Source organism: Protobothrops mucrosquamatus, unplaced genomic scaffold, assembly GCF_001527695.2.
Source record: "Protobothrops mucrosquamatus isolate PMUCROS unplaced genomic scaffold, P.Mucros_1.0 scaffold385, whole genome shotgun sequence".
In the NCBI taxonomy this organism is placed as follows: Eukaryota; Metazoa; Chordata; class Lepidosauria; order Squamata; family Viperidae; genus Protobothrops; species Protobothrops mucrosquamatus.
The window spans coordinates 241,031-266,361 of record NW_015386717.1 but is presented as its reverse complement, the minus strand read 5'-3'; the positions used below and the strand labels follow the sequence as shown (position 1 = coordinate 266,361).

Below are 25,331 nucleotides of genomic sequence, written 5' to 3'. Positions count from 1 at the left end.
ACAAGTATGGCTGCAAGAACCTATTGATCCAAAAAATGCAGAAAATCTTTAATGGGAACTGGTCTAGACAATTGGACTAAGAGGGGAAAAAATGAGCTGTACTTTAAAAAACTAACTTTATTATATATGCTGTTACAAAAAGTTAAAAAATAGCACTGAGCACCCAGGAGTACTACTTTTTCATTACTTTTGGAACTCTTTGAATACTTAAGGCAGATTTCTCAAGGTAGTAAGACTTAACATGATCCAAATTCAAAAATCCATTTCTCATATTTCTCAATGTCCACAGCAGAGACTGATTTTGAAACTTTTTTTAAGGCCATTTCAAAATCTTCCATTGTTGTTGGCATGTGCATTTCATCTCTGGAAAGATTTCTGATTTCTTCTGGTGTCAAGCCTTCAATACGCCTTCTCATAGCCATCAGTGAAGCATCTCTGTTGATAAAAAACCCACATGTGTCTTTAATGAGAATACAGAAATGCCAAACAATTAACATTAAAAAGCTGCTTTAACCATATCTAAACCTTGGAATGCTTGCTTGCTTATTTATTATTTCTACTTAAAATCTACCCAATCCAGAGTGGCTTACAGCATAAAAACAAGACAACAACAGACTCACAAGCCAGATAAAAACTTAGCAATAAACAGATGGCAGATCCAGCCAAAACAACATATCACATACATGACAAAGGCTTCCAATCATGCTAGCCAAAAGCCTGGGAGAAAAAAAAAATGTCCTTAAAGCCTTCTGAAATGTCATTAAGATGGGAACCACCCAAATCTCAGAGGGAATCTCATTCCAGATGGCAGGTGCCTTCATAGGTCTTAAAAGTCAAATTAACTGAATTGTGAGTGGTTAACTTTGGCTTTTAGTAATACTATTGGAAATATTTGGATAACATGGTATGTAATAATGAGAAGACCCAGCTTTTCATGCAAAATAAGTTCTTTAATGGCAAACATAAAGCACAGCTTCAGCTTTTCAAATGCTGGTTTTCGGCAAAAATGTCCTAAATTGTGATTGCATTACCATAGGACGCTGCAAATGGCCATAAATGTGGGTCAGTTGCTAAGCTCCCGAAATGTAGTTATGTGTCCTGGGGGAGGGGGGGAACAGACTTTGAACTGGGTTCTAAGTACCTTAGGAGGGGGGTTCTGTTGTAACTTTGAACGGTTGCTAAGCATCTGGTCATAATTGAAGGACTACCTGTATTTGAATCCAAAGCAAAGAAAATGAACTCTGGGAAGTATGGATGTACCCTCAAAATTCTTGAACCAAAAGACGTATTTTCCTGGGGACTGCATGGCTGCCATAGGAATGTAGGAAAAGTTGCTGGGTCTCTAAGAAGGCACCAACAGGCTCAATAAGCATACCTGTGGCCCCTCTGCATGAGCTAGTGCTCCAAGTAACATATAGAAAGTTGGAAGAAGATGAAATGACGGCACCACAATTTGAAAATACAAAGAGAGTAACGGCATATTTTCAATATACCAATTTGGATTCCCTTGACCCCTATTATTCTGTTCAGGTTTGATAAGAGTCACAAAGTGAAAAAAAGCTGAAATGTAGAAGTGTGGATATGCAGAATCTATGATAAACCAGATCTTTTTCTCCAACCCCCCCCCCCATCTTCTTCAATCATTGGTTGTGCTACTAGCAGTTGTTCAGCAGCATCTAAGGGAGCCAAAGATTTCTCACCCCCAAATAAAAATGAGGCAGTAAATGGAACAAGTAAGCAAAAAAATGGAGAGAAGCAGGAAACAAAGTGAGAAAATAAGTGAAATGGATAAGGAGAGGAAATAATAAATGTGCAAGGGAAAAGGATGAAATAGAAATGGATAGAATTATGAATATAAAAATAGGCAATGTGGCAATTTAAAAAAAATTGCTAAGCAGAATGTAATTTGCAGATTGTAGAATGAAAGGTGATAAAGATTAAAGAGCAAACAACTATCCTCAGATGAACAGGAATGGGCAGAAAAATAAAAACAGATGCAAAATGAGCAGGAATAACCCAATGAGAAAGGAGGAGGAGTGGAACACAAGCCAGCATAGCAATCTTTAGGATCAGCTTTAAAGAGATGGCTAGGGACTTAACCTGACACAAGGATAGGGTGCTTTTCTCAGAGGATTTCCTTGCCAGGCAGCAAAGTTTCTTTACTGATCCTGGCATGTCATTTTACTCCTCAGGATTAAGCCAATCTGTCCATACTAATGAAACTATAATAGCTTAAAGTGGAAAAAGGAATTCTAATCTGGCCTGTCCACACCATCACACTAAATAATAATGTTACTTGATCATGCTGGCTGGGGAATTCTGGGAGTTGAAGTCTGTATATCTTAAAGTCACCAAAAGTGAGAAACACTGGCTTAGTGTAACATGCACATGAACTCTCAGTATGGCTCAATCAATCAAAAACAAATTTTTCTTAAAAAAAAATCCTCTCTCTAAAGTTATTTTTTTTACTGCTTTTAGTTCTTTTACAGAACCAGTATTTGTACTGTATGGTATAAGATTAGGACTAGTGCCTTCAAAATAATAAAATAAATAATAAAATAAAAGCGGTGCGGTTTTAACATACCTGCACACATTTGTAATGTCAGCTCCAGAATAACCTTCCATATTCTGTGCAATAATGACAAGATTAACATCATCAGCAAGTTCCAATTCCTGTAGATTTATTCTGAGTAGCTCTTCTCTGCCTTTGGCTTAGCAAAGAAAAATAACCAAAATGAAACATGGAGAAAAAGCATCCTTTAACCCTTAAATAACATGGTTAAAAACGTTTCAATTATATAATTCCCAATTTTAATTTAAAACACCAAAATCTTTGAACAGGACCACTCAAATATACTTAGTTTGTTATCCTAGAACAGAGGTCCTCAACCTTTTGGGCACCAGGGACCGGTTAAGCGGAGAGAGGTTTTTCTGTGGACCGGATGGGGGTGTGGTTTTGTGTGCTGCCTGCATCCCGTGGATGGGGCTTTCCTTGTTTGTGCGGACCAGTTGCTGGCATGCCGCGGCCCGGCACTAGTCCACAGACCGGGGGTTGGAGACCCCTGTCTTAGAATCTTAACCTGCTACTTAAGACTTTGCATGTAAATGTAAGGGTAAGGACTAAGAGGATACTTTGTCTAAACTCCATCTGGAAATATTCATTCTCAAAATCACTGTTCTTGCTTCCTAGAAAGGGCAATTATCAAATATGCACTTGATATTAAAAATTTAGGATGTGCCAACTACATTGGATTTTTCTGAAATAGAAGAGTTTATACCTGATGGCAAAGGAATATAAATTCTTTTTTCCAGGCGTCGTCGTAATGCTTCATCAATATCCCATGGAAAATTAGTAGCAGCAAGTACCATCACCATTTTGGAAGGATCATCATTTTCAGAAGCTCCTCCCACTCCTATTATTAAAAGACAAGAAAAAAATTAAAAGGCAATACAAAGTAATATATGCTCAAGTTTGCAAATCAGGAAGTTATGTCATTACATTGAAGCTAAATTTTAATTACCCACATTCATGGTAACGGGTTTAAACTTTAATGCAAATGCTTTATACTAATGAGAGTATTCAATTGCTTATAATATGCAATAATATTTGATATACCTCTGAGACATTCTGGTTTGTGGGTTGTTTTTTGCTGGACAGATACTTAAATATATGCCTCTTACACATTTTATTTGCTCATACAATTTCTACAGCTGCCCATCTCAATCCAATTGATTCTTTGTTTCCTAACTTCTGAAAGTGTGATCTTACAAGAGAGAGAGAATTTGAAAAATCCATGTGCAGATTCTAACACTAGAGTCAATCAAGTTACAGATGTTTTGAAACATTTAAATGGGCGACCAAATTTGTCTGCACAATCTGAAAAGTTCTTATTTAAGTTCTAATTCATTAAGTTCTAATTTAACATATTAGAATTGGAGATTTGTAAAATATATGTGGCATTTCCAAGAACCAATTTCCTTGCTAAGCCTTTCTTTACAGTTTTGCTTATAAACTCTTCTACTATATTCATATATCTGTGTTCTGATCCAAGAAAAAAAAATATTTTTGAATTCTAAATTATGAAAATTAAAATTCACAAAGAAACCATTTATCTATAAATGGAACCAACTAGAATTGGAGTTAAGGTGGCCTTGAGCAGCAGCATCTCAGACTGACTGAAAGTTGAAATCAACTTATCACTGAGCTTCTTGTAATAACAAAGCACACATTTGAATGGATTTTAATGTCTTAGTGAGCAATGCATAATTACTAATGCTCAACTGCTACTATAATATAATACTGAAGTTCCTACTTTTTTCTTAGCACACTTTCAACTAAGCTTGTTTACCATCCATCTGAACAAGTAATTCTGCCTTCACCCTTCGGCTGGCTTCATGTTCCTCAGAAGTTCCTCGACGGCTACAAATGGAATCAATTTCATCAATAAATATTGTTGTTGGTGCATAGAACCGAGCCTGGAAATATAAGATGAAGGAACATTTTATTAAAAATGATTCCAACAAACTGCTACTGTTCCAAAACAGTATTATCTACAGCAGGGGTGTCAAACTCGCCACGTCACGTGATGTGTTGTGACGTATCATGACTTTTCCCCCATTGGCAGAGCTGGGGTGGGCGCGGTTTCAGCCTGACGCATCCAGCCCACGGACCAGCAGTTTGACACCCCTGATCTACAGCAACATTACCAAGTAAATCTATTCTGAGATGATTTTCAGTAGGAAAGGCTGATCTCTTCTACCCACTGCAGTCCCAACCTATATTACATTCTCCCATTGACACATTTTGACTTCAAAACAACAGTATGATAGGGTGCATGTACCTTATAAAAACCACAATTAGAGTTATGTGTAATTTGGCTTGGAATCTTCTAGGTAACAGACTACACTATTATAATACTATAATAATAATAATCAGTGTGTGATGGGTATAAATAAATACACTATCATACACTATCACAATGGAATACATTAGCACAATGCAAAATAAATTGCCAAAATGTAACTTCTACTGCAGGTAGTCTCAAATTACAATTGAGATCAGAATCTTGGTCATTGAATGAAGTGGTCATTAAGCAAGATCTCATGTGACTACTTTGTTTAATGACCACAATCCGGCACTCCTGGCTGCGGTCATTAATAACCAGCTAGGTGTAAAAGAGCTGCCTGCCAGAGAGATTCAGCTTAGTATGGAGTGAAATCCTCCGGAAGGCAGGTCTTTCAGCCATATGCCAAGGGCAAGACGGAGTCCTATTGGCAAGCAGCAGCAGTAATGTTCTGGATTCGTTTGGGAAGAGGACCTTGAAAACACACAGGAGTGCAAGCACAGCATCTTATTAAATCAGCTCTTCACTGGGCTGAAAGAGCATAGTATTTTATAACTGATCACACTCAATCTGATTGACATTTTGTGAATAATTTCCCCATAACAGTCAATTTGTGAGCATAATCACATGAATTTACAATTCCAAATATGCCCTAGCCTAGTCCATAAACTTTGCCTATTCTGTTTTGTGCTCTCATACTCTCCAAAGGCGAAAACACACAGGCTGGCTATCTTTGAGCCAACTGCTTTTTGTCAGCCCAACCCACCACATGGGGTTGTTGCTGTGGGTAAAGCAGGGAGAGGAAGATATATTAGGCATATTAAAGAGCCAGGATAAAAAAATATATTAATAACACTAGTAATAATATTCCTAAAACTTAGCAAAATCAGTAAATCACCATTTCAAATAATAGGCGAACAAGCTTTTCAGATTCTCCTCTGTACTTTGAAGTGAGTGTTGACGATGATATGTTGAAAAAGGTAGTTTTGCATTCAGTAGCTACGGCTTTTGCAAGCAGTGTTTTTCCAGTGCCAGGAGGACCGACCATCAATACACCCTGTTTACAAAGAGAACCAGAAATTGAAATGAATACTCATTTAAAAATATCTCAAGTTTATTTGCCAATATAATTTAAGAAATACTATATAATTTCATTTAAAGAAAGCATTTTAAATAAAAGCAAAGGGAGCTAGGAATTCTACTAACAGTTAAAGGGCATTGTGTCACCAGAAATTGTTTTACTTACATGGCAAATGACAAGTGAAAATTTCTAGCCATAGTGTGATGGCTTTGAGCCTTTAGATTATATGAACTTACTTTAATATTATATAAACAAAATACTTTTTATATGGGCTGTTTAATCATTTTGCTGCAAAACCCTTGCATTACATATTTGTACAAGTGTCAGATTCAATAATTGGAATCCAGTCTGGCTTATGTTATTTGCATTGTTTCCAGCTAGTGCTTGCACAATCATTAACGGGACTGAATATCCTTCATTTTTTTCACCCCAGCTTAACACTGAATACAACTCAATGAAAACCATTTTGATGTTTCAACAATAATTGAGGTGACTTTACCTTCCAAGGCCTTCTGATCCCTTTAAAAAATTCTGGCATCCACATGGGTAAAACTACTGCCTCCTTGAGTAATTTTTTAGCATCCACTAAATCAGCTATATCATCCCTGATGAAAAAGAAATGAACAGATTTTGACTTGCCACAAGCACTGCATCTCTATTAACTTTCACTGTAATCTTGGCTGAATACATGATTTTTTCAGAGTAGAATATTACTATTTTCTATATAAATTCACTCCACAGGAAAGAGTCAACATTCAATTCGTTTACATTTTTATTTTAGAATCCCATCTTTTTCAGGTGTTACAAAAATCAGAACGGTCATCACATGAATGCTCATTTCCATCCCAACGTTGCTCACTGCCAACATCTTTCTCCTATAGACATTCATGAATGGAACCTCTCACTCTCACTCTCTCCATATACATATATGTATGTACATTAAGGATCATTTTCTGCAGAAATCATTTGAACAACAATAGCAGAAGGTGGGCCTATTAATACACCCACAGAGTAAGCCGCTATTTGTTCACTGAAAACTGCTCACTACAGTACTTTATTATGGTCACATGAGATGGAAGTAAATAAAATAGTATAGTTTACAGCTAGCTCATCAATGCAATCAAAATATATCTACAAACAGTAGGCTTTGTCTTTACGAACAGTAAAGTACAGTAAAATTTGGCTACATTCATAGAAACTGACCCATTTTGATCTGACAGCAATACTTGTGCACGGAATAAATCCAAATTGCTTGTTGTGCTTGCAGTATTTTGCCAAATAAGAAGTGGAAAGCAGACTCTCTTACATTCTTATAAAAACACAATATAAAATGACATTGACTATAGACACAATAGATCCGTCTCCATAACATAAGGGATTATTCATAAGGGATTATTTCTTTTTTGTAGCTGCCCTCTAGAACTGGTGTAGGGAAGACATTAAAGTATGCTAAGGTTATTGTAGTTTTTGCAGACTATCCTGTTCCACATTGAAATTGATTTATAAAATTCAAGCATAATTCATAATCTGTTTCCAGAAAATAAATGTAAAGTGAATGTCAGTTCTTGTAACTATGATGACCAGTTTCCAAGAAAATGTTAGCATTCTTGGCCAAGGTATATGAAATTAAAAGGTCACATAAACTATTGCTTACTGTTAACAAAGTATCCTAAACAGCAGCCATCTCTACTTTTCCATTTGCTGTTTAGGATACTTTGTAACTTGAAATACATAAGGTTGCCTCTAGAGAAAATTAAATCTGGCTACAATTGATCGAGGTAGTAATTTATGAAAATGATGAAGCAGACTTGCTTACTGAGACATCTTACTCACTGGGATTTTACAAATTTCTGAATTAAGTGCTAAACTGAATTAAGAAAAAGCTTAATTGGCAGACAATAGAGGTAGCAGTTTATCCTGAAACCAAAAACAGCAACATGATGACAAAGCTACAGCTTAAAAGGAACATAGAACAGCATTACAAATGTATTCATAATAATCTACTGTTGAGAAAAAAAAATCATTAATCAGTCTGCCTTCCTACACTTAGCAGAGTTATTTTTTTTGCTGAAAGAGGGAAAGTTCATTGTTAGAATTGGATGATATCTTTCTAGATTTAATTTTCTCTAAAGGCAACATTATGTATTTCAAGTTACAATTGAAATTTCAATTGTAAGCTGCCCAAAATCATTGACTGAGATGGGTAGCTTTAGAAATTGAATGAATGAATGAATTTAAAAATCCATCATGCTTAGACACAGATCTCACAACTTAAAAAGATAGAGATGGTTTATACTTACCATCGAACATTGGGGTTTTGGGAAATGATATCTCTTTCTAGAGCTTCTACTAAATCTTTATCATATCCAGTGCCATCAAATTTCTTTGGCTCAGGTTCTGAAATATCAGTTGAGGACTTATTCTGCATTACATAAAAATGCTTATCAAACATTATATTAATATTGCTCATAATTATTCCAGTAACTTGTTTAACGTAAGTTACATAACAATAAAATGATAAACTTTCAAACAAAGACATAATTGTACAAAACGTACAAATAAAACCTCTGGTATTAACTACCTTTTGAAACATTTCCTAAAATGTTTTTAATAAGCAAATATTACTAAAGTACATGAACTTTGCAAAGTAAACACTGTCAGCCTTTCTCCCACCATGGGAAAGCAATACAAGTTTCCCAACAAGTCTCTAGGAATCAGAAACAGGCAAAATACTTTTTCAGAGGCATCTGAAAATAAGGATAGGCAGCTTGCATTTCCTCCAAGCTCCCTGCATGAAAGGCAACATTGTTCCACTGTAACAATTGTCACTGTTGTGATTCAGCCACAGGTCTTGGGTCAGTGGTAATGTCATCTGGTGTTAGAGAATCACTTTCTGGCCATGGTATCTTTCTGGAGCTGCTTTGAGGTTAGGAGTGTCTCTGTTTTCTAGTGGTTCTCTCCTTTCTCCATGGCTAGTTCCAGTTGAGGTCAACAGTTGGGGAGAAGCCTAGCCCCAAATTTCTCTTATGTATGGTGTCTGATGGCTCGCATCTCTAACTTTTTAAATATCTATCTGAAGCCACTAGGTGAAGTAAGTAGATGGCATGAGGAGCAGTATCATCGCCATGCAATGATACTCCATTATACATCTCCACTTCACATCAGGCAGTTGGTGCTGTTCAAGTGCTTGCCCAGTGACTTGAGGACACAAAGGCCTAGAGGGAGTCAATCCCAGCAAGATGGAGTGGCTTTGGGATTTTGCCCCTATCCCAAGTTGTCATTTTTGACTCTTGACAGGATAGGAGTCCCCTAGAGAGAATTGATGTGCAATTTGGGAGTGTTCCTGGACTACAGCTCCTGCGCAAGTAGCAGGTGTCAATCATTGCTAGAAGGCCCTTTGTGAAGTACAATCATCTTCCGTACTGGACTGCAAGGAGTTACTTCCACTGGATTACTCAATGTATTCTACAACTGGTCCAGAATGTAGCAGTATGTATAGTCCTGTGCACTCCATGATTTGCCCACGTTACATTCTACATGAGCTACACCACCTCCAATTTCTTTCTGGGTACAATTCAAAATGCTGGTTATCATTTTTAAAACCCTGGTCAAGATTATTTGCAGTTTCCTCATCCCCACTCTTGACTTCTGAAGAGCTGCTACCTTCATGGCTTCCTGGAAGGCAATATAGATCAGGGGTGTCAAACTCAATTTCATTGAGGGCCGCATCAGCATTGCGGTTGTCCTCGGGGGGCCCAGGGGGGGTGCAGTCTACTGGATGGGCATGGCCAGCTCTACATTGTTTGCGTCAAGGGTGCCTGTGGGGGCTTGGCAGGAGTGGGACAGATCTGAGGGTCTCCGGCAGAAGGGGGTGGGACCGGGGTAAGTGCCAAGGCATGGTCCATTTCTTCATTCCTCACAAAGGGTGACACCTCCCCAGCATGCACCCAGGGGGCGGGGCCAACACGACAGGGGCTGGTTCCTCGCTGTTTCTAGACCGCCTTGTGGAGGTAAGACTGAATGCATTTCAGCTTAGATGGCCACCACAAAATTGTACATTGGCTCCCGGCTGGCCTGGGCCAGGGCCAAGGCAGTGGGGGCCGTTCCCTCACTGTTTCCAGGATGGCTTCGTGGGCCACATGAAACCACTTCGCGGGCCACATCCAGCCCCCGGGCCTTGTGTTTGACATGTCTGATATAGATCTAGCTCTTTCCCCAGGCATTGATTAGGATGGCAATGAGCTAGGAAATGTAGAATGCATAGTGATGTCATGAGATGGAGGAAGTGCAACTTTTTTTTCTGTACTGTACTGTAAGACTTGTTTTATCTCTATGCTTTAGTGTTAACTGCCCAGGTACCTATTATTGTATATATGATGGGTAATGATATAAACCTCTTAAGTAAAATAAGTAAGATAACCCTATTCTGAGTAAGCAGAACATTATACTATTATTTGTGGCTTCTTTTTAAAAACATCTTCATGAAAGTTTTACACAAGTGCTCTCTACTAGAAATGCTGATAAATAAAAGACCAAAAAGAGACTCAAATGATAAGAAGGATGTTTTATAAGATTTGGAGGTGTTGGTTTCACATTCATAAAACTTACTTTTTCCTCTTTTCCTTTATTTAATGGATCTTTCTTTTCCCGGCCACGAACAACTTTGCCTTTATCATTAGTATTTCGGGAAGAAGGCCGATGAAGGACTCTAGCAGCTGCTCCGGGTCGGTAATTTTGGTTTCGGCAATCACTGCACTGAGCTGACTGACGTTTCCTAGGCCCTGGTGAAGATCTGAATGAATACAAAATGGGGAAAACTGTAAATATGGTAAGATATTCTTATCTAAGAATATTTGAATATATTAAAGATTACAACTCCCTTCAATCTCCCAGAATCTGTGTTTTGTATGAATGTGTTATAATTGCATACAATTCTTTCTGCACATACTAAGTGCTTCTAGTAAACAGATTCAATCACTTATTCATAGGAGCTCTATTAATGGGAGCAGGAGAGCATTAAATGCTTCTGTAGTTACGAGTTAGAGGCTCAAAAACAATATTTAACATACTTTAACATCTAATATTTGAACACCCTAATCTGCTTTTCCCCTCATGGTGTCTCTTACCTACGTTCAGCAGGTACAGGCAATGACCAGACTTCTCCATCATGAGCTGGTAATTCCTGATGTGCCGCTTTTAAAGGAGTGCTGTCTAATTTAAAACTTTCTAGTGTCTTCATGATATCCTTCACATGCTTAGCTTCTATACTTATCTCCTGCCTAACCTGATTAAAAACATGAAATACAAAGAAGCACAATGTTAGCTTGTAGAAACTTGTCAACGTCAAGTACCTAATGAAATGTTTGTGGCTCAGATACATGTACAAGTTGTTAACTCTGTAAAACATTACAGAAAACTGATAAGGGCCTATTACAAGTCTTGCAAGAAACCTTTAATGGATTTTAGGGGGGAAAAAAGTAAGATGTATGAATGCTTTTAAAAGCAACATAATTTGAAGTGGCAGAGTCTAAGAAATGATCACACATGCACACGGCACATTTCCAAATTGAGTACACCAGCTCAAGATAACAGCTAGCTTTAGATTAACCGACTAACATTTTTAATAAAACAGGATTCAGAAGGGGGCAGTGTTTTTGAAGCCAGTTTTACTTTACTTTTTTAATGGAGTTCTCTCCAACCATAAATAGCAACTTTTGTTAATTATTATTTTTGTACTCACCCTTGTGATTCACTAGTGTTTAGCAACAGGCGTGTTTATTCAATTTAGCTCAACTTTTAAAGTGAGGTCTAATTGAAATGATAATCCTATTTAATACATGAAAATAAAGGAACAAAACCAGAAAATGAAAACTCACTTGTTGCCATTTCTGCTGAAGATACGTATCTTTGACAGAAGAGAGATATTTGCTCATTTGGTCAAGTACTCCCTGATAGTAAACCATTGCAGAATCATAATTCCCAAGCAATGCATATTCACGTGCTAGCTTCACATTCTCACTTATCATCACAAGACTCATGGTCAACATAAAGCTAGAAGAAAAAAACATGAAGACATTCTGTAAATTCATGATAAAAAGATGTTAGGTCATAAAATTCAAAAGAAGTGGTCTCTATCACTTAAAAAAATAGTGGAAGGGGTAAATCAGCTTATTGTTAAGCCATTTTGAGAGATACTCTATTGAGAAACAATCAGTTTCAATACTTTAGAATAGTTTCATTCTGCCACAAAGTCATATCTCCAAAGACAAGACATTCCAAGGTAACCAAGTCATTTGGAATGGTCAAGGAAAAGGAAAATTCATTAAAATTGAGCACTATTGGAGATTACATGGCCTATATCCATATAGTCTCCTGGGCAGCAGTATAGAATGATTGCCATTGCTTTCTTCCAGGCTATTTTCTGACTTTCAAGTCTAACAAATAGCACAACAATTTTATACATATGATTACCAGCCCTGACCCCACTTGGGATCAAACTCAATATATGTTTCTAAAAATGCCTCTAACCAGACTTTTTTGGGGGTAATAAAAATGATGGCCTGAATCCAAAGTATGTTCATTTACCCAGAAAAAGAAAATAGATAACACAGACATCCTATAAGACAAAGAGTAGAGTGATAGGCAATATTTTAGTAAAATGGTGCTTTCTGATGTGATTCAATAGAAAATTCATCAATGGTTAAACTCCTAGCAAATATTTTGAATGTGCAGTATGTTTTTTCAAATGTCAATATGCCCACCAAAAGGCTGGGGAATCCTTGTCTTGTTATATTATTTTGAGATACCCAATTGTATACAGAATATTTCATTCCTTGCTGATTTCAGAGCTTTTGCGTATTATTTAAAAAAAATCAGATTTCAGATTTTGCTGCGAGTGCTAGTTCAGCTTTCATGCACTCTCCTACATCAGATTCAAGAAGTCACACCTTAACTGTGGCACATCAATATTGTTAAGAACATTACTTGGCAAGACTCCCAATAAGTACAGAACTACTGCACACAAACCTTTATTATAACAATATAAAAACCCCATCTGTTTAGATAAATAAAAATCACTTTTAGCTAGATAAAATTAAACCATCACCCAAACACATGAGAACAGAATGAAAATCTATACAGACAGTGTTGGGTCAGCAACTATTGGGATGACTAAGTGTCATGGTGGTAAAGTGCGATGTAACATGACCGTTGCTGATTTACAATGGCAGTTCCAGAGATTTCAAGTTGCAGTCAGGTGAATCCCATGCGGCTGTTAGGCAGGAAGTCCTGTGAGATCGCCTGCCAGCTTCCTCACTGACATTGCTTATTAGCATCTGGCAGTGAAGGTAATAAATGGTGATCATGTGACCACAGAGATGCTGCAACTCTCATAAATGCCCAAACTGTGTTCAGGTAACCACAGGGACACTAGGATGGCCACAACTTTGAGGACTGGCCATAATCTACTTGTTAAATGCCATTGTAATTTTGAACAGTTGATGAATAAATGCTCGTAAACCAAGGACTACCGGTATGTAGTAAGAATTTCATCTCTAAGTAACTGGGGCTAAGCAGAATAGCTATACAATGGAAAAATCTATAAAATATGGTTAACATACTGTTAAAATAAATCATTAACTTTTCTAATTGTTTGGAAATATAATAATGATAAAGAGATGAGCAGCACTGAAGGTACCATTTTTTTTACACTTTACTTGATCCCAATCAAAAGAAAGTTTAAAGCCACATAGTGGGAAAAAAAACACGGGCATGTATCTCAAAAGGACACTATTACGTTTTGTTGAAGATAAACCTTAATATATTCATATATATTTTTTTAAATCAGGTTAATCAATTTTCAGACAGCTACATTTTGGTCAAGTGAGATTAGCAACACTATTTGTGATTCTTTCAAGGAGGTTATGTTGCAAGAAATAGCAACAAAAAAGGCTCCTGAAAGTTCTTACTACAGAAGTAGATACTGCATTTTATTCCATCTACATTTTTGGATCTGATACCATGCTGGCTGAAGCTGACTTGAGCACAAAACCTTGGGAAGACATCCCATAATCTTTGCCCACATTATTCATTCTTTTTATCATTATTGTTGAAGTTCAGGAAACCTGGAGATGTTCTCAACTGGTAATTGAGAACACAAAAACAAAGCCTCTTAAATTTGGGAATAAACTACTGCTTAGTGGAAAAGCTGACACAAAATGTAGGAATAGCCTTGACAAAGCTGCACTCTTATTGAAAATTAGGCTCAAGATCTAAGAGTACTTTGCTTCTGATGCTGATGCAACAATTATGCACAGGGTTGTTTTTGTTCAGCTTAGATTTTTGGAGATTTAATCATCATCACATACACCTTACTCACTCCAGGACCATTAGTACTCTAATAAAATGAGCAGTACCTAAAACTTTAGTAGGTGAACACTGTAAAACCAAGTTTTTAAATTAGAGGATACAGTATATATTATTAAGACAAGGATGCACCTGAGCTCAATCTCTCTCAGATAATCCAAAGTATCACTGGAATCTACTAACAGATCCTGCCTGATACAGTGATACATGGCCTTCTCAGCCAAAAAGTGCCTAGATTTTGGAATTTCCTGCCTCAATAACCTGCCTTTCCCGCTCATCCCTGCACCTGAAAGCTTCATTTTGTTCTGTAGACCTTTTAGACCACAGATCTGAACAGACAGTATCTAATAGTGATTAAGCTGCTAACACTGGGAAGATCCTGCTTCAATTCCCCCCTCCCCAAAGAAGCTCATCAGGAGACTTGGTCCAGTCATTCACTTTTCCAATCCCAATTTATCCCAGAGTTGTTGATATGGGGGGGGGGGGGGAAAGGATGTGATGAGGGAGTGGCTCCCTGCATCAACTTGAGCTCCTTAAAAAAATGCAGGATATAAATCTAACAATACGCCTTTATCTCCTTTACAAATGAGTTTATGTTCATGCTATATTCTGAATCTATAAAATCTATATTTTATATTTTAAAAATGGCATATTACTAATATTTGTCGTAAGCACACTAGGTAGCTTAAATATTTCTTAAATTGAACAAAACACAACACAGAAATATTTCTTAAACTGAACAAAACACAACTGAACAAAACACAACACCTAAACGTATTATATACGATCAGTCCACACTTCCTACACCCATCCACTTGGGAGTCAAGAGCAGGAGCTCTTCTTCTTCAGGGAAGGAGAAGCACAGAGACAAGCAGATAAACGACGCCCAAGAGCGAACTGAACCAGCGCAAGAAAAGCTTCCGAAGTCAAGGAGGCAAAAAAAGGAAAAAGGAAAAAGGCCCCTCGCCTCCCGGGACGTCTCCGAAGGGGCTCCAGGAGGAGCGGCAGAAGTTTCCCAGCCCTCGGCCGAGCGAACGCGGCGTCCAGCTCCCCGACAGACCGCGGAAGCTCAGCCCAGCTCCTCCTCCTCTCCCCAGCGGGGCCACCGCCACCCGGCCCTGCCTGCACACGCCCCCCCCTCCGCCCCTCCTGCTCCCGGGCCCCGCGGCCAGCCGGGCCCAGACAGGCAGCGGGGTCTCCGCTCCCTCCAGGCCCGCCTGGCGGACAGCCCTTTGGGGGAGCGGGCGCGAGCCCCGCCGAGTTTGCTCACCCTTCCTCGGCGCGGGCTCCTCCGGCCTCCAGCCGGACAGGCGACCCCTCCGAGCCACTCCGGGGCTGCCGCCGCCTCCCGCCGCCACCGGGGGAGGGAGCAAGGGGGGGTCCGTGCTGGGACGGCTGCTGGGGCGGATAGCCCGGAAGGGGCGACGGGGGAAGGCGGAAGGGGGTTATCTTCCAGGCCCCGCCGCCTCTCCCGATCTGGCTTGGAACCGCTCCGGCTTCCCAGGCGCTCCCGTCCCTCCTCCTCCTCCGCTCGCTGTGCGTCTCAGCCAGGCAAATCCAAATCAAAATAGTGCCACACAATATGGCGGCGCTTCCAGTTGGCAAGCCTCGCGAGAACTGGCCCCGAAGGCTAACGGGAGAGCGGAGGAGGAGGAGGAGGAGAGGAGAGGAGGAGGAGCTCCCGCGTTGCCTCGGTGACGGGTTGTCGCCGCCCCTTTGCCCGGCGCGAGCGGATCTGCGGCGGCCGGGTATGGCGGTGTCGGTGCTCTTCGCAAGTTGCCCCTTGGAGAGACCCAGCGCCCCCGGGAAGCGAAAAATGGCGAGAGATGGGAGGTGTCTCTCGCGCTTCCTTGCTGAACTTTTCGCCCACTCCTCCTCTAATAACCTCTGGCCTGCTCTGCGGATCATTATTCAAACCGGAGGCGGATAGACCACGGAAGCCGAGTATACACGTTTAGTGTGCCTGCCCACTAACCGTAGAACTGAGATGCAGACGTGCAAAACCAGATCGCCGTGATAGGGAAGGGGAAGGGGAAGAGGTAACACACAGCGTATTTTTGGTGAAACCAGATGAACTCTGAGGAAAGTATACGGACCAAATTTTCTATCCAACTAATTTGCAGTGAGATTTATCCGTTTTGGGATTTATGGAAAGTATTTTATTTTAACAATAATAATCATGGGAAATTCTTTAATCCAAATTAACTTTTTTCTCGCTGTCTCAGCTATCCCTTTACCATTCCCTTTATCATTAACACAAGACCATGATTCACTGAAACTGAAAACTATGGAACATACATTGTAACAATCAATAGCTAAACTGCAGCTCTGCTAAGCTACGGTATCAATTGATAATAGCACAACCAAAGTACCAAAACCAAGTACCTAGATCAGTGATGGAGAACCTTTTAGAGACCGAGTGCCCAAACTGCAACCCAAAACCCACATGCATCGTTGGGTGCTGGGTGGGTGTGGCTGAAGTGGTAACTGCAGACTGGGTGGGACTAAAAAGTTCAATCAATCAATTCCAACTTTGCAAGATCTTCCCCCCCCCCCCCGCAAGAAGTTGAAATTGACTGATTCATTGAACCTTTTTTTTTTGCATACAGTGGTGGAGGCCTAAAGCGAAAAGGTTTTATAAAACCCAGCTGAAGGACTAAGACTGGGGCGACAGCACGCGTGCCCACAGAGAGGGCTCTGAGTGCCGCCTCTGGCACCCGTGCCATAGGTTCGCCACCACTGACCTAGATTCTCCTGATCGAGCAGGGGGCTGGACTAGGAAGACCTCCAAGATCCCTTCCATATTCTTTTCTATTCTATTCTATCCCATCCTATCCTGCAAGATTAATTAATCAAACAACCAACCTGTGCAGTCAGACTTTCTCACACTCACAAATAGGCTGCCCAGACACCATGTAAGGAAAGGGAACAGACATCAGAAAGGACAATTAAGATTGGCCTTTAGACCGAATCATTGCTAGAATCACCATGTACACCAAGCCCACACCAAGGACCAGTCCCCCTATAAAACAAAGTCTTTGTACTCCATTTTCTCTGTAGCCTATCCCAAGAGCAAACCTTTTTGCTTCTGGAAATAAATGAATCAACTCCTTTCCTGGCAGCATGTCTTGTTGTCTTATTTGCTCGAGATATCCTGACTTGGAAAAGGGACCCAGAAAATTCTTTTGATATAAATTCTTACACAGGAAGAATAAGGTGTTACATTTTAAGAGTTTATTAATGCAGCAAAGCAGTGTTTAATTAAAGAGGGCCAGAGGAAGTTATATTCAAATTCTGTTGAGTAATTTGGGTATTTTTACCCATGTATTTTTCCATAATCATTAATTTTACGTTTACTCTGTGTATTTCAATATTGCTGGGAATTAACCAGAATTGCTAGGAGTTGGGCAGTATATAATAATTTTACCCAACCTCATTTGCTGACTACATACAACACAATTAATCATAAATCACAGGGGCACAGCTTACAGAAAATTGTAGGCTAAATGTGACTGTCTATATTGTGATTGTCATTCAGTAATGAGCTATATTGAAAATAGATAACTCATAGCTATCTCAAACTTTTTTTTAATTATTTGTTTACTTACCTATTTATTAAATTGATCTGGCTTTGCACACAAGACCAAGCTAAAATTACCATATTGTTTGGCTTTATATAACATACTGAGGGATAATCTGCCACATTTCACTGTGGTATGTTGCCGATTCCATGGGGTAAAACTAGTGAAATTCCAAATGGCCATTAGAGTACATCGATTCTTCAAAATATTCAGATGTACATATCTGCTTTCCAGGTTTGCTTTATTTTTAAAATTTACAAAGAACAGTTAAAAAATGAGAAGCAGTACAGATAAACATTAAAACAGAAAATCTGTATCTGTGGCAGAATAGTAATCTAATGACCATTCCATTTTATACAAGACTGCAGTAAGAAAATAAAAACTGCAGACATATGTAATTGAGTGCTAGAGACAAGGTCTAATTATTGTTATCAAAGCAATTTCTGCTTTGCTATTTAACCCTTCTATTTCTATTTGCTTTATGAAAACAGTGGCTGTGCCCACAGACCAAAGCTTCTCCATTTTTAGTCTCAGTTCTGAAGAGAAAATAGTTGTAACCTAAATCAGAAATACCTCAGCTAAATCTGCACTTATGAAATACTGGAACCAACTTGGAACACTGAAGAGCTTATGATGATGAATTAATAATGGCACTATCAATTGTCTGTAACTTGTCTATATAAAATATGTTAAATAAAACAAAGCCTCAAAGTTGAACAACATTTGATCTTCTCTATGCAACATTAAGAATATTAATGTAAGAGGAAGGGATTATTGGTACCATTCTTTCTTTTCTTGCACTGAACTTAAGAACTTTCTTAAGAACATGTTATTGACGGCAAATACATGGAGTGTCTGATCTACATAACAGTTACTTGAACCTATTAAATTTGTAACAATCTGTTACTGTGAAAATATTACCTAAAACAACTTCAGGATCAAAACAAGAAATTGAGAACCATATGATATATAAAAATACCAGTCATCCTATTATGCCCAATCATAGCTGGCAGTAATAAAGAATGAGAAGACTGCAAAATAAATGAATGACTTTCAGGGGGAGTGCTACCCTTCCTCTTAGTGAAAAATGTCGGTCTAATTTATTTGTAGAATCTGAGCAGTTAAAAGAAACAGTTACTTTTGAGATTGTAAGCTGACTAGAAGCAAGATACAATAAGAAGTCATGAAGGGGTATAAAGAAAATAAAGTTAGGCTCAAAATTCTTATGTTGCTGAGTTCAATTACAGTAGCTGAAAAGTAATTTAAGCAGCAATCATGACATTTTACATGTATGGTGAAGACAGAGGGGCAGACTCCTGTCAAGTCTGCTCAGATTTAAAATTATTGTTTAATTTGTACTTATGTGCAAATCACACGTGTATGATCTACAGAGATTATAAAAAACATTTCTATTAACACCAGAAATCTGTCTTTATCCAGAGTTTAGCTATATCCAAATTTAGTTAATTTTTAGGAAAAAAAAGATGAGAATTCCTCATGATTGCAGATGGAGTCAATATTGTTGAAATTAATAAGAATTTTGTATTCCCTATTACAGAAGATCAAACACTCATATTTTTTAACATTATAAATTAGATCAACTTAAGTCACTGAATTTAAATTTTATTATCCTAACATATGATACACTAAAGAAAACTGATTTCAAAACATAAATATATCTGTACAACACTCCAGAAATTTAATCTACTATCAGGTATTACAAGCAGAAATTTGCAAAGTTGATGCATGTATACAGTATGCCAACACACTACTTTTCTAAAAATAAAATTTTTGTTTTATCAGCAGAATATTTATAGTATAAAAAGCATATATAAAAATGCAATATAAAAATTAATTTTGAACAGCACCTTTCAGAGGAAGGCACTCCATTCACTATTAGATTCAAATATTACGTTACAACAAATGTTTCATTTCAAAAAACATATATTGCAGAGAGAATTTAATAGTACTTTGGGATAACAGCCGTATCTATTATTCCAGTTACATTGCGTTATCTAGATGTATCAACAATGTCCCATGAACATATTTTCCATCACAGCTTTGCACACTGAAAATGCAGACTTGCTTTTAAGTTTCAAATTAACTTCAATCATATCTTCTACTGCTTCTGCTACAAATACGGTAGAAAAGCTCCAGTAAAAGAGCCTGCCCTAAGATGGAATGTAAGAGAACAGTATCCCAATAGCAGATTAGATTTATCTGGTTTTAACCAGGAATATATTATATTTCATTGAAAGACAAATATAATAATAATAATTTGCCAGTTTAACTGGAAATCCTAAATATTAAACCAAGGTAAATCCTCTTTAAACTATGAGTTATTTTACAAAGCAAACAAATCTCAAAAATTATAACTGTACACTGTATTGTCTGCACTCTGGCTCCATACATAGAACCTATTGTTTTGGTGGTAGCTTGGAGCAGGATAATGTGATTGTCTGCAGAATGGTGTGTGGCTAGGAGGGCTGAGTCTACCAATTGAGAAAAGTGTTTACTCATTCGTGTAAGAAGTACAAGGCTGAAATATGGATCAGAATTGAAATAGGAGATATGTTGGAAAACATTTTTTGAAGACAGGCATTTTCCATTTGTCTAAACTCTACTGATGTTTTAATACATCTGTTCAAAAGAGAATCAAAGGCAATAAGTAACAGACATTGCTGCAAAGGGACAAGTTGTACTTCTATTACTGAAACTAAATGTGTTTGGACTGAAAAACAGGCCAGATAAAATGTTATTGAGTAGTTACTTGTAAGCCACTCTTCTTTTAAATGAAATACTCAGCATAAATATAATAAACAATAAATAACTGGCTGGAAAAAGAGAACTATTTTCTAAACTTTTTTCTTAAAAAAAGACCACTACATACATATTTTAATGTATAACATTAGGAAGCACAAAATGTGGCGCTTGGAAATTCTTCAGATACAGGAATACAGTACTAGCACAGGGAGCTTGAAATATTTACACAGTGCTATGCTATATATTTGTAGATAAAAAGCAGAATATTTTGTATTGCCAGTAGTAGGAGAAAAAAGCTGCAATAGCAAAAGATACAGATGTTGCAACTTTTTTCTTTAATTTTGGGGTGTTGATTTAGCATAGAACAATGATGTTAAATTATATTTAATCCCTATTAAACATAGGCTGGATTTATTTCAACCTAGTAATTTGGGAATACTGGACCGTGTAAAATAAAAAGTTATTAAAACAGATTTTGCAGTTAAATATCATGGGGGTTCAATCATTTTTAATTTTTGTCAAAATCTGTAGGATGAGAATCACAGAAAATTAAAATCAAACTTTTAACATTAATTTTGTGTTAAACCGTTACTACTTCATTTCTATTAGCTATTGAAAGCAGCAGACATTGCATAACAATCTGTATGCAAAACTGAAAATAATTATAATCCAATATAAAGTTTGTTTATTGTAAGAATACAGTTTGAAGTGCAATTTTTTTATATTTAATGAAAAGATACTATTTTCAATGAACTTAAGTCATTTCATGAATTTTAGATTACAGCCTTATTCTACAGCCAGAGCTCATAACTAATAACTTTATACTTCTTTGCTCTATATATAATGTATTTAATAATATGACTAACTAGACAAAGTGTCTGTGAGTTTACTAAGAATTAGCTAATGCAAGACAGGCAATGACTGCAAACGTCTGGAGGAAAGTAATGGTTGTGGTTTATATAAAAATAGGCATCTCATTTTCTAAAAGAAATCACTACTTTCTGTTTGCAAAAAGTTAAATTTATAATTTATTTTTCCTAATATTACTATTTTGTATATTAATCACTAAAAATGGTGGAATAAATTAATGATGGAAAAGGGCTAGTTATGAGAAAAAAATTACATGGGAAAAAATGGAATAATTAACATTCCCCAATCCAAGTAGCTACAGAGTCAGCTTTCTAACAGTATCTCATTTTCCCCCCCACATAATAGATTTGAGAAATTCAGAAACATGGTTTATCTTCTCTATTAAATGTAAACTAGATCACGATTTTGAACCTCTCTACTGGTCCTCTCATCATCTTCATCAGACTGTGATTCTAATCTACAAGAATTAGTGTATTCATATTCAATAGGCTTTGGATAGCTATACGGATACCCATTGTCATCAAAAAACCTTCGAAATGTGAATTCATAAAAAGCATGCTCAGGATGTTTGCCATTTTTATACCACCCATTAAGTGTGTCATTTACATTCCCTTCTTTATCTTCACTCCATAATTTATCTGGATCAATTGGATCAAAATTTGATGTATCAGTGGGATGTGTAATTTTAGGAATATAAAAAGCGGGTTGCTGCCGTAGATCACTTGAAAAATCAATAGATTTAAAAAATGGGTGTGCTTTTATTTCATCTGCACCATTCTTGCCTAAGCGATCATCTGGTCCTCGGCAGAGCTTAATAATAAGATCTGATGCCTCTGGAGTTAGTTTTGCTTGCAGTGGGATGTGCAATGATGTTTTCCAATTGATAACCTTTATTTAAAAAAAAAGTGCAGATAACACAGCATTAAAAAAAATATAAATTTCACATTAAACACACACTTGTACACCAAAATCATTCTTTCTTCAGGAACTAACACATTCAAAAAACCAAAAGCAAATATTTCTGAAACACTACTGCCATGTATAAGGAAAGAGCCTAAAAACTTGCATCATAGCAGTTTGCATAGGAAATGAAAAAAATCAAGATGGTGGCCCTGTCCCTTTTTTGTATTGTGTGATACATATAAAAAGGGGGTGGGCCATTGATTGCATAGTTGCCATCTTGGCTTTTTTGACTCCTCCTACAGATGAACCTGGATTAATGCCTAGTGCAGTGATGGCGAACCTTTTAGAGACCGAGTGCCCAAACTACAACCCAAACCCCACTTATGCATCGTCGGGTGCCGGGTGGGTGTGGCCCATTGGCTGGGGGTAGCCCATTGGGTGGGCGTGGCTGCGGTGGTAACAGCAGACTGGGTGGGACTAAAAAGTTCAATCAATCAATTCCAACTTTGCAAGATCTTTTTTTTCCCACGAGAAGTTGAAATTGACTGATTGATTGAACCTTTTTTTTTTTGCACACGGCGGCGGAGGCCTAAAGTGAAAAAGTTTTATAAAACCCAGCTGAAGGCCTAGGACTGGGGCGACGGCGCGCGTGCCCATAGAGAGGGCTCTGAGTGCCACCTCTGGCACCCATGCCATAGGTTCGCCACCACTGGCCTAGTGGGAGGCAAAACCAAAGTTTAGCATTTTGCCCTTAATAGACAGGAGAACTCTTCCTCTTAGTTCCATGTGTAAATATTTTCATAGAAGAACAGGATTATTTTGCCACCTTTGAGGATCTGCTTTGTTTCATAATTAAATGTAAAATAATGCAATTTCCCCCCCAATCTTAGTGAACTCTGTATAAAAGAAATTCATTATTCATTATTACTACATGTCAAATATTTTTGTTCTATCTTCAGTGTGTTTTAAATTTCTAATTCGAGCTTTCACTGAAAGACTGGACCAAAATGACTTCTGGAGAAGAAATTGCAAACTGAAGAATGGAGCCAACATCTGTGGCAGAATGAAGAACAAGCGAGTAAACCAGCTCCAATTCCTCCCCAGACAAGGAGAGGGCTTGAAATCGCCCACAAGTGCGCCAGACAGTTGTTCCTCACGAGGAGTCCACAAAACAGCAGTCTCTGTGAGACAAAGGAATAGCCGTCTTGCTTAAACCGTGATTGGTGGTCAGGAACACTAGATTTACATTTCTTATCGGTTTCCGAAATTACTTGTTAACTGCTATAATAGCTTGTAAATTGTGATTGTTGTCTATTAGGAAACTTTGGATCAACAAGTCTGAAAACACCATGTGAGTTTAATTCAATTCTCAGAGAAAGATATAAACAGCAAAAATGTGATCAGAACTTTTGATTTTGAAAATTATAAAGAAATTAAGAAATCTCAAATCTCCAAATGGATTTGAAATAAGATTTTGGAATAAATTATAGGAGCCTTTTCTGTGGGAAAGTCCCTTTGCTGGAATTCTTTTAAAAAAAACACCATGATAGGATGGTACTTTGAAGGTTGTACACTAGAGCAGGGGTAGGCAACGTTGGCTCTTTTATGACTCGTGGACTTCAACTCCCAGAATTCCTGAGCCAGCCATGCTGAGGGGAAAGGGAGAGTTTCCAAGCTGACTCAGGAATTCTGGGAGTTGAAGTCCACGAGTCATAAAAGAGCCAAGGTTGCCTACCCCTGCACTAGAGGGAACCAGAAGGAACGAAAGATTACAATTAAAGGAGAACACTTAAATTTAACTTACTAATATAGAATGAAGCAAAATACTTTAGCATTGGACATATTTAAGAATATTTTTGAACAATGGACGCAGAAGTCCATTTCAAGTGTACAAAGACTATGTTTAAAACACGTTATGGAAGAGGAACAAGTTTTACCTGACAAGTTTCAGACTGATTTGAAAGTGAATTTAAAAATAATGGGAAAAGATGCTATACTGGTCATAAAAAAGAAGCCATCTGATGTCTCAATAATTAAAAGGGATGTAAAAATAACAAACCAAAAGACTGACCTAGGTAATTTTCTTATATTGGATTTACAAAAGAGGCTTGTTAAAATTTGAAGAATTTTGTGAGAAGGGCCAAAGAAAGTAAAAGAAATCAAATTCTAGGACATTATTTGAAGGAATTAAAGCTCAAGATTGTTAAAAGTAAAAGCAAAGAATATAAAATTGATTTATTTAATAAAATAGATTATGTTGTTATCTCTGTTAACTCTTAATGGACTTTTGCTGATCAGGTCTGAAATGACAAGACTTTAAAGATTTGTTTATAGAGAAGAGATGGAATATCAAAAGAAGAGATTATTTGTTGTATTTTAAAAGAAGTGAAAATAAGTTACTAAAATTGTGATGAAATGGGAAGTCATTTCTGCATTTCTTTTCTTAACTATATTATTTTTCTTTCTGTTCTATTTTTTTCCTACTTTTTCCTGCATTTTCTGTTTTTCTTTTTTTCTTTAGTTTGTATTAGTTTTAATTTTTCCAATAGTAATTTTTAATAAAATTACTATTAAAAAAAGAAAGATTGGAGCAATCCATTAATCCATTATTCATTTACTATGACTTCTATTTCAAAAGGGTGACAAAATATATTTAAAAAATCAATAAAAACATGTCCTGCAGATTAAAAAGATAACAATAGTCAACTAGGAGGTCTTATAGTGAAAACATATTACATCCTCTCTTTAATTAGGATAATTTTACATTTTTCTATTAGAATAATTTCCCAGTTCTATATTCTACACACTTCTACGGAAAAAAACACAAAGTAGGTTGGTAACCCACTGTATTAAAATTCTGGGAAGAAATAATATCAAACTACAATTTATAGTTACAACTAAAATTGCGTACAAGCATATTAAAAT

At 37.4% G+C, this 25,331-nt stretch overlaps 2 protein-coding genes across 2 annotated transcripts in view; both read right to left on the bottom strand.

Annotated features, from left to right (window-relative positions):
- Nucleotides 1–36: 36 nt before the first annotated feature.
- Nucleotides 37–15,578, bottom strand: KATNA1 (katanin catalytic subunit A1). Its single transcript, XM_015815916.1, has 11 exons — nt 15,560–15,578; nt 11,802–11,976; nt 11,052–11,209; nt 10,534–10,717; nt 8,226–8,347; nt 6,425–6,530; nt 5,743–5,901; nt 4,350–4,476; nt 3,279–3,413; nt 2,585–2,711; nt 37–435 (listed from the first exon to the last, which is right to left on the bottom strand). Exons 2-11 carry the CDS (start codon nt 11,970–11,972, stop codon nt 237–239), a joined length of 1,488 nt encoding a protein of 495 aa, XP_015671402.1. The 5' UTR covers nt 11,973–11,976; nt 15,560–15,578; the 3' UTR covers nt 37–236.
- A 3,699-nt stretch (nt 15,579–19,277) lies between these two features.
- Nucleotides 19,278–25,331, bottom strand: part of LATS1 (large tumor suppressor kinase 1) — a 17,774-nt gene continuing 11,720 nt past the window's right edge. The window contains exon 7 of the mRNA XM_015815915.1: nt 19,278–22,391. Within this exon, the coding sequence (XP_015671401.1) occupies nt 21,885–22,391 (507 nt within the window). The 3' untranslated portion in view covers nt 19,278–21,884. The remainder of the gene's footprint in view (nt 22,392–25,331) is intronic.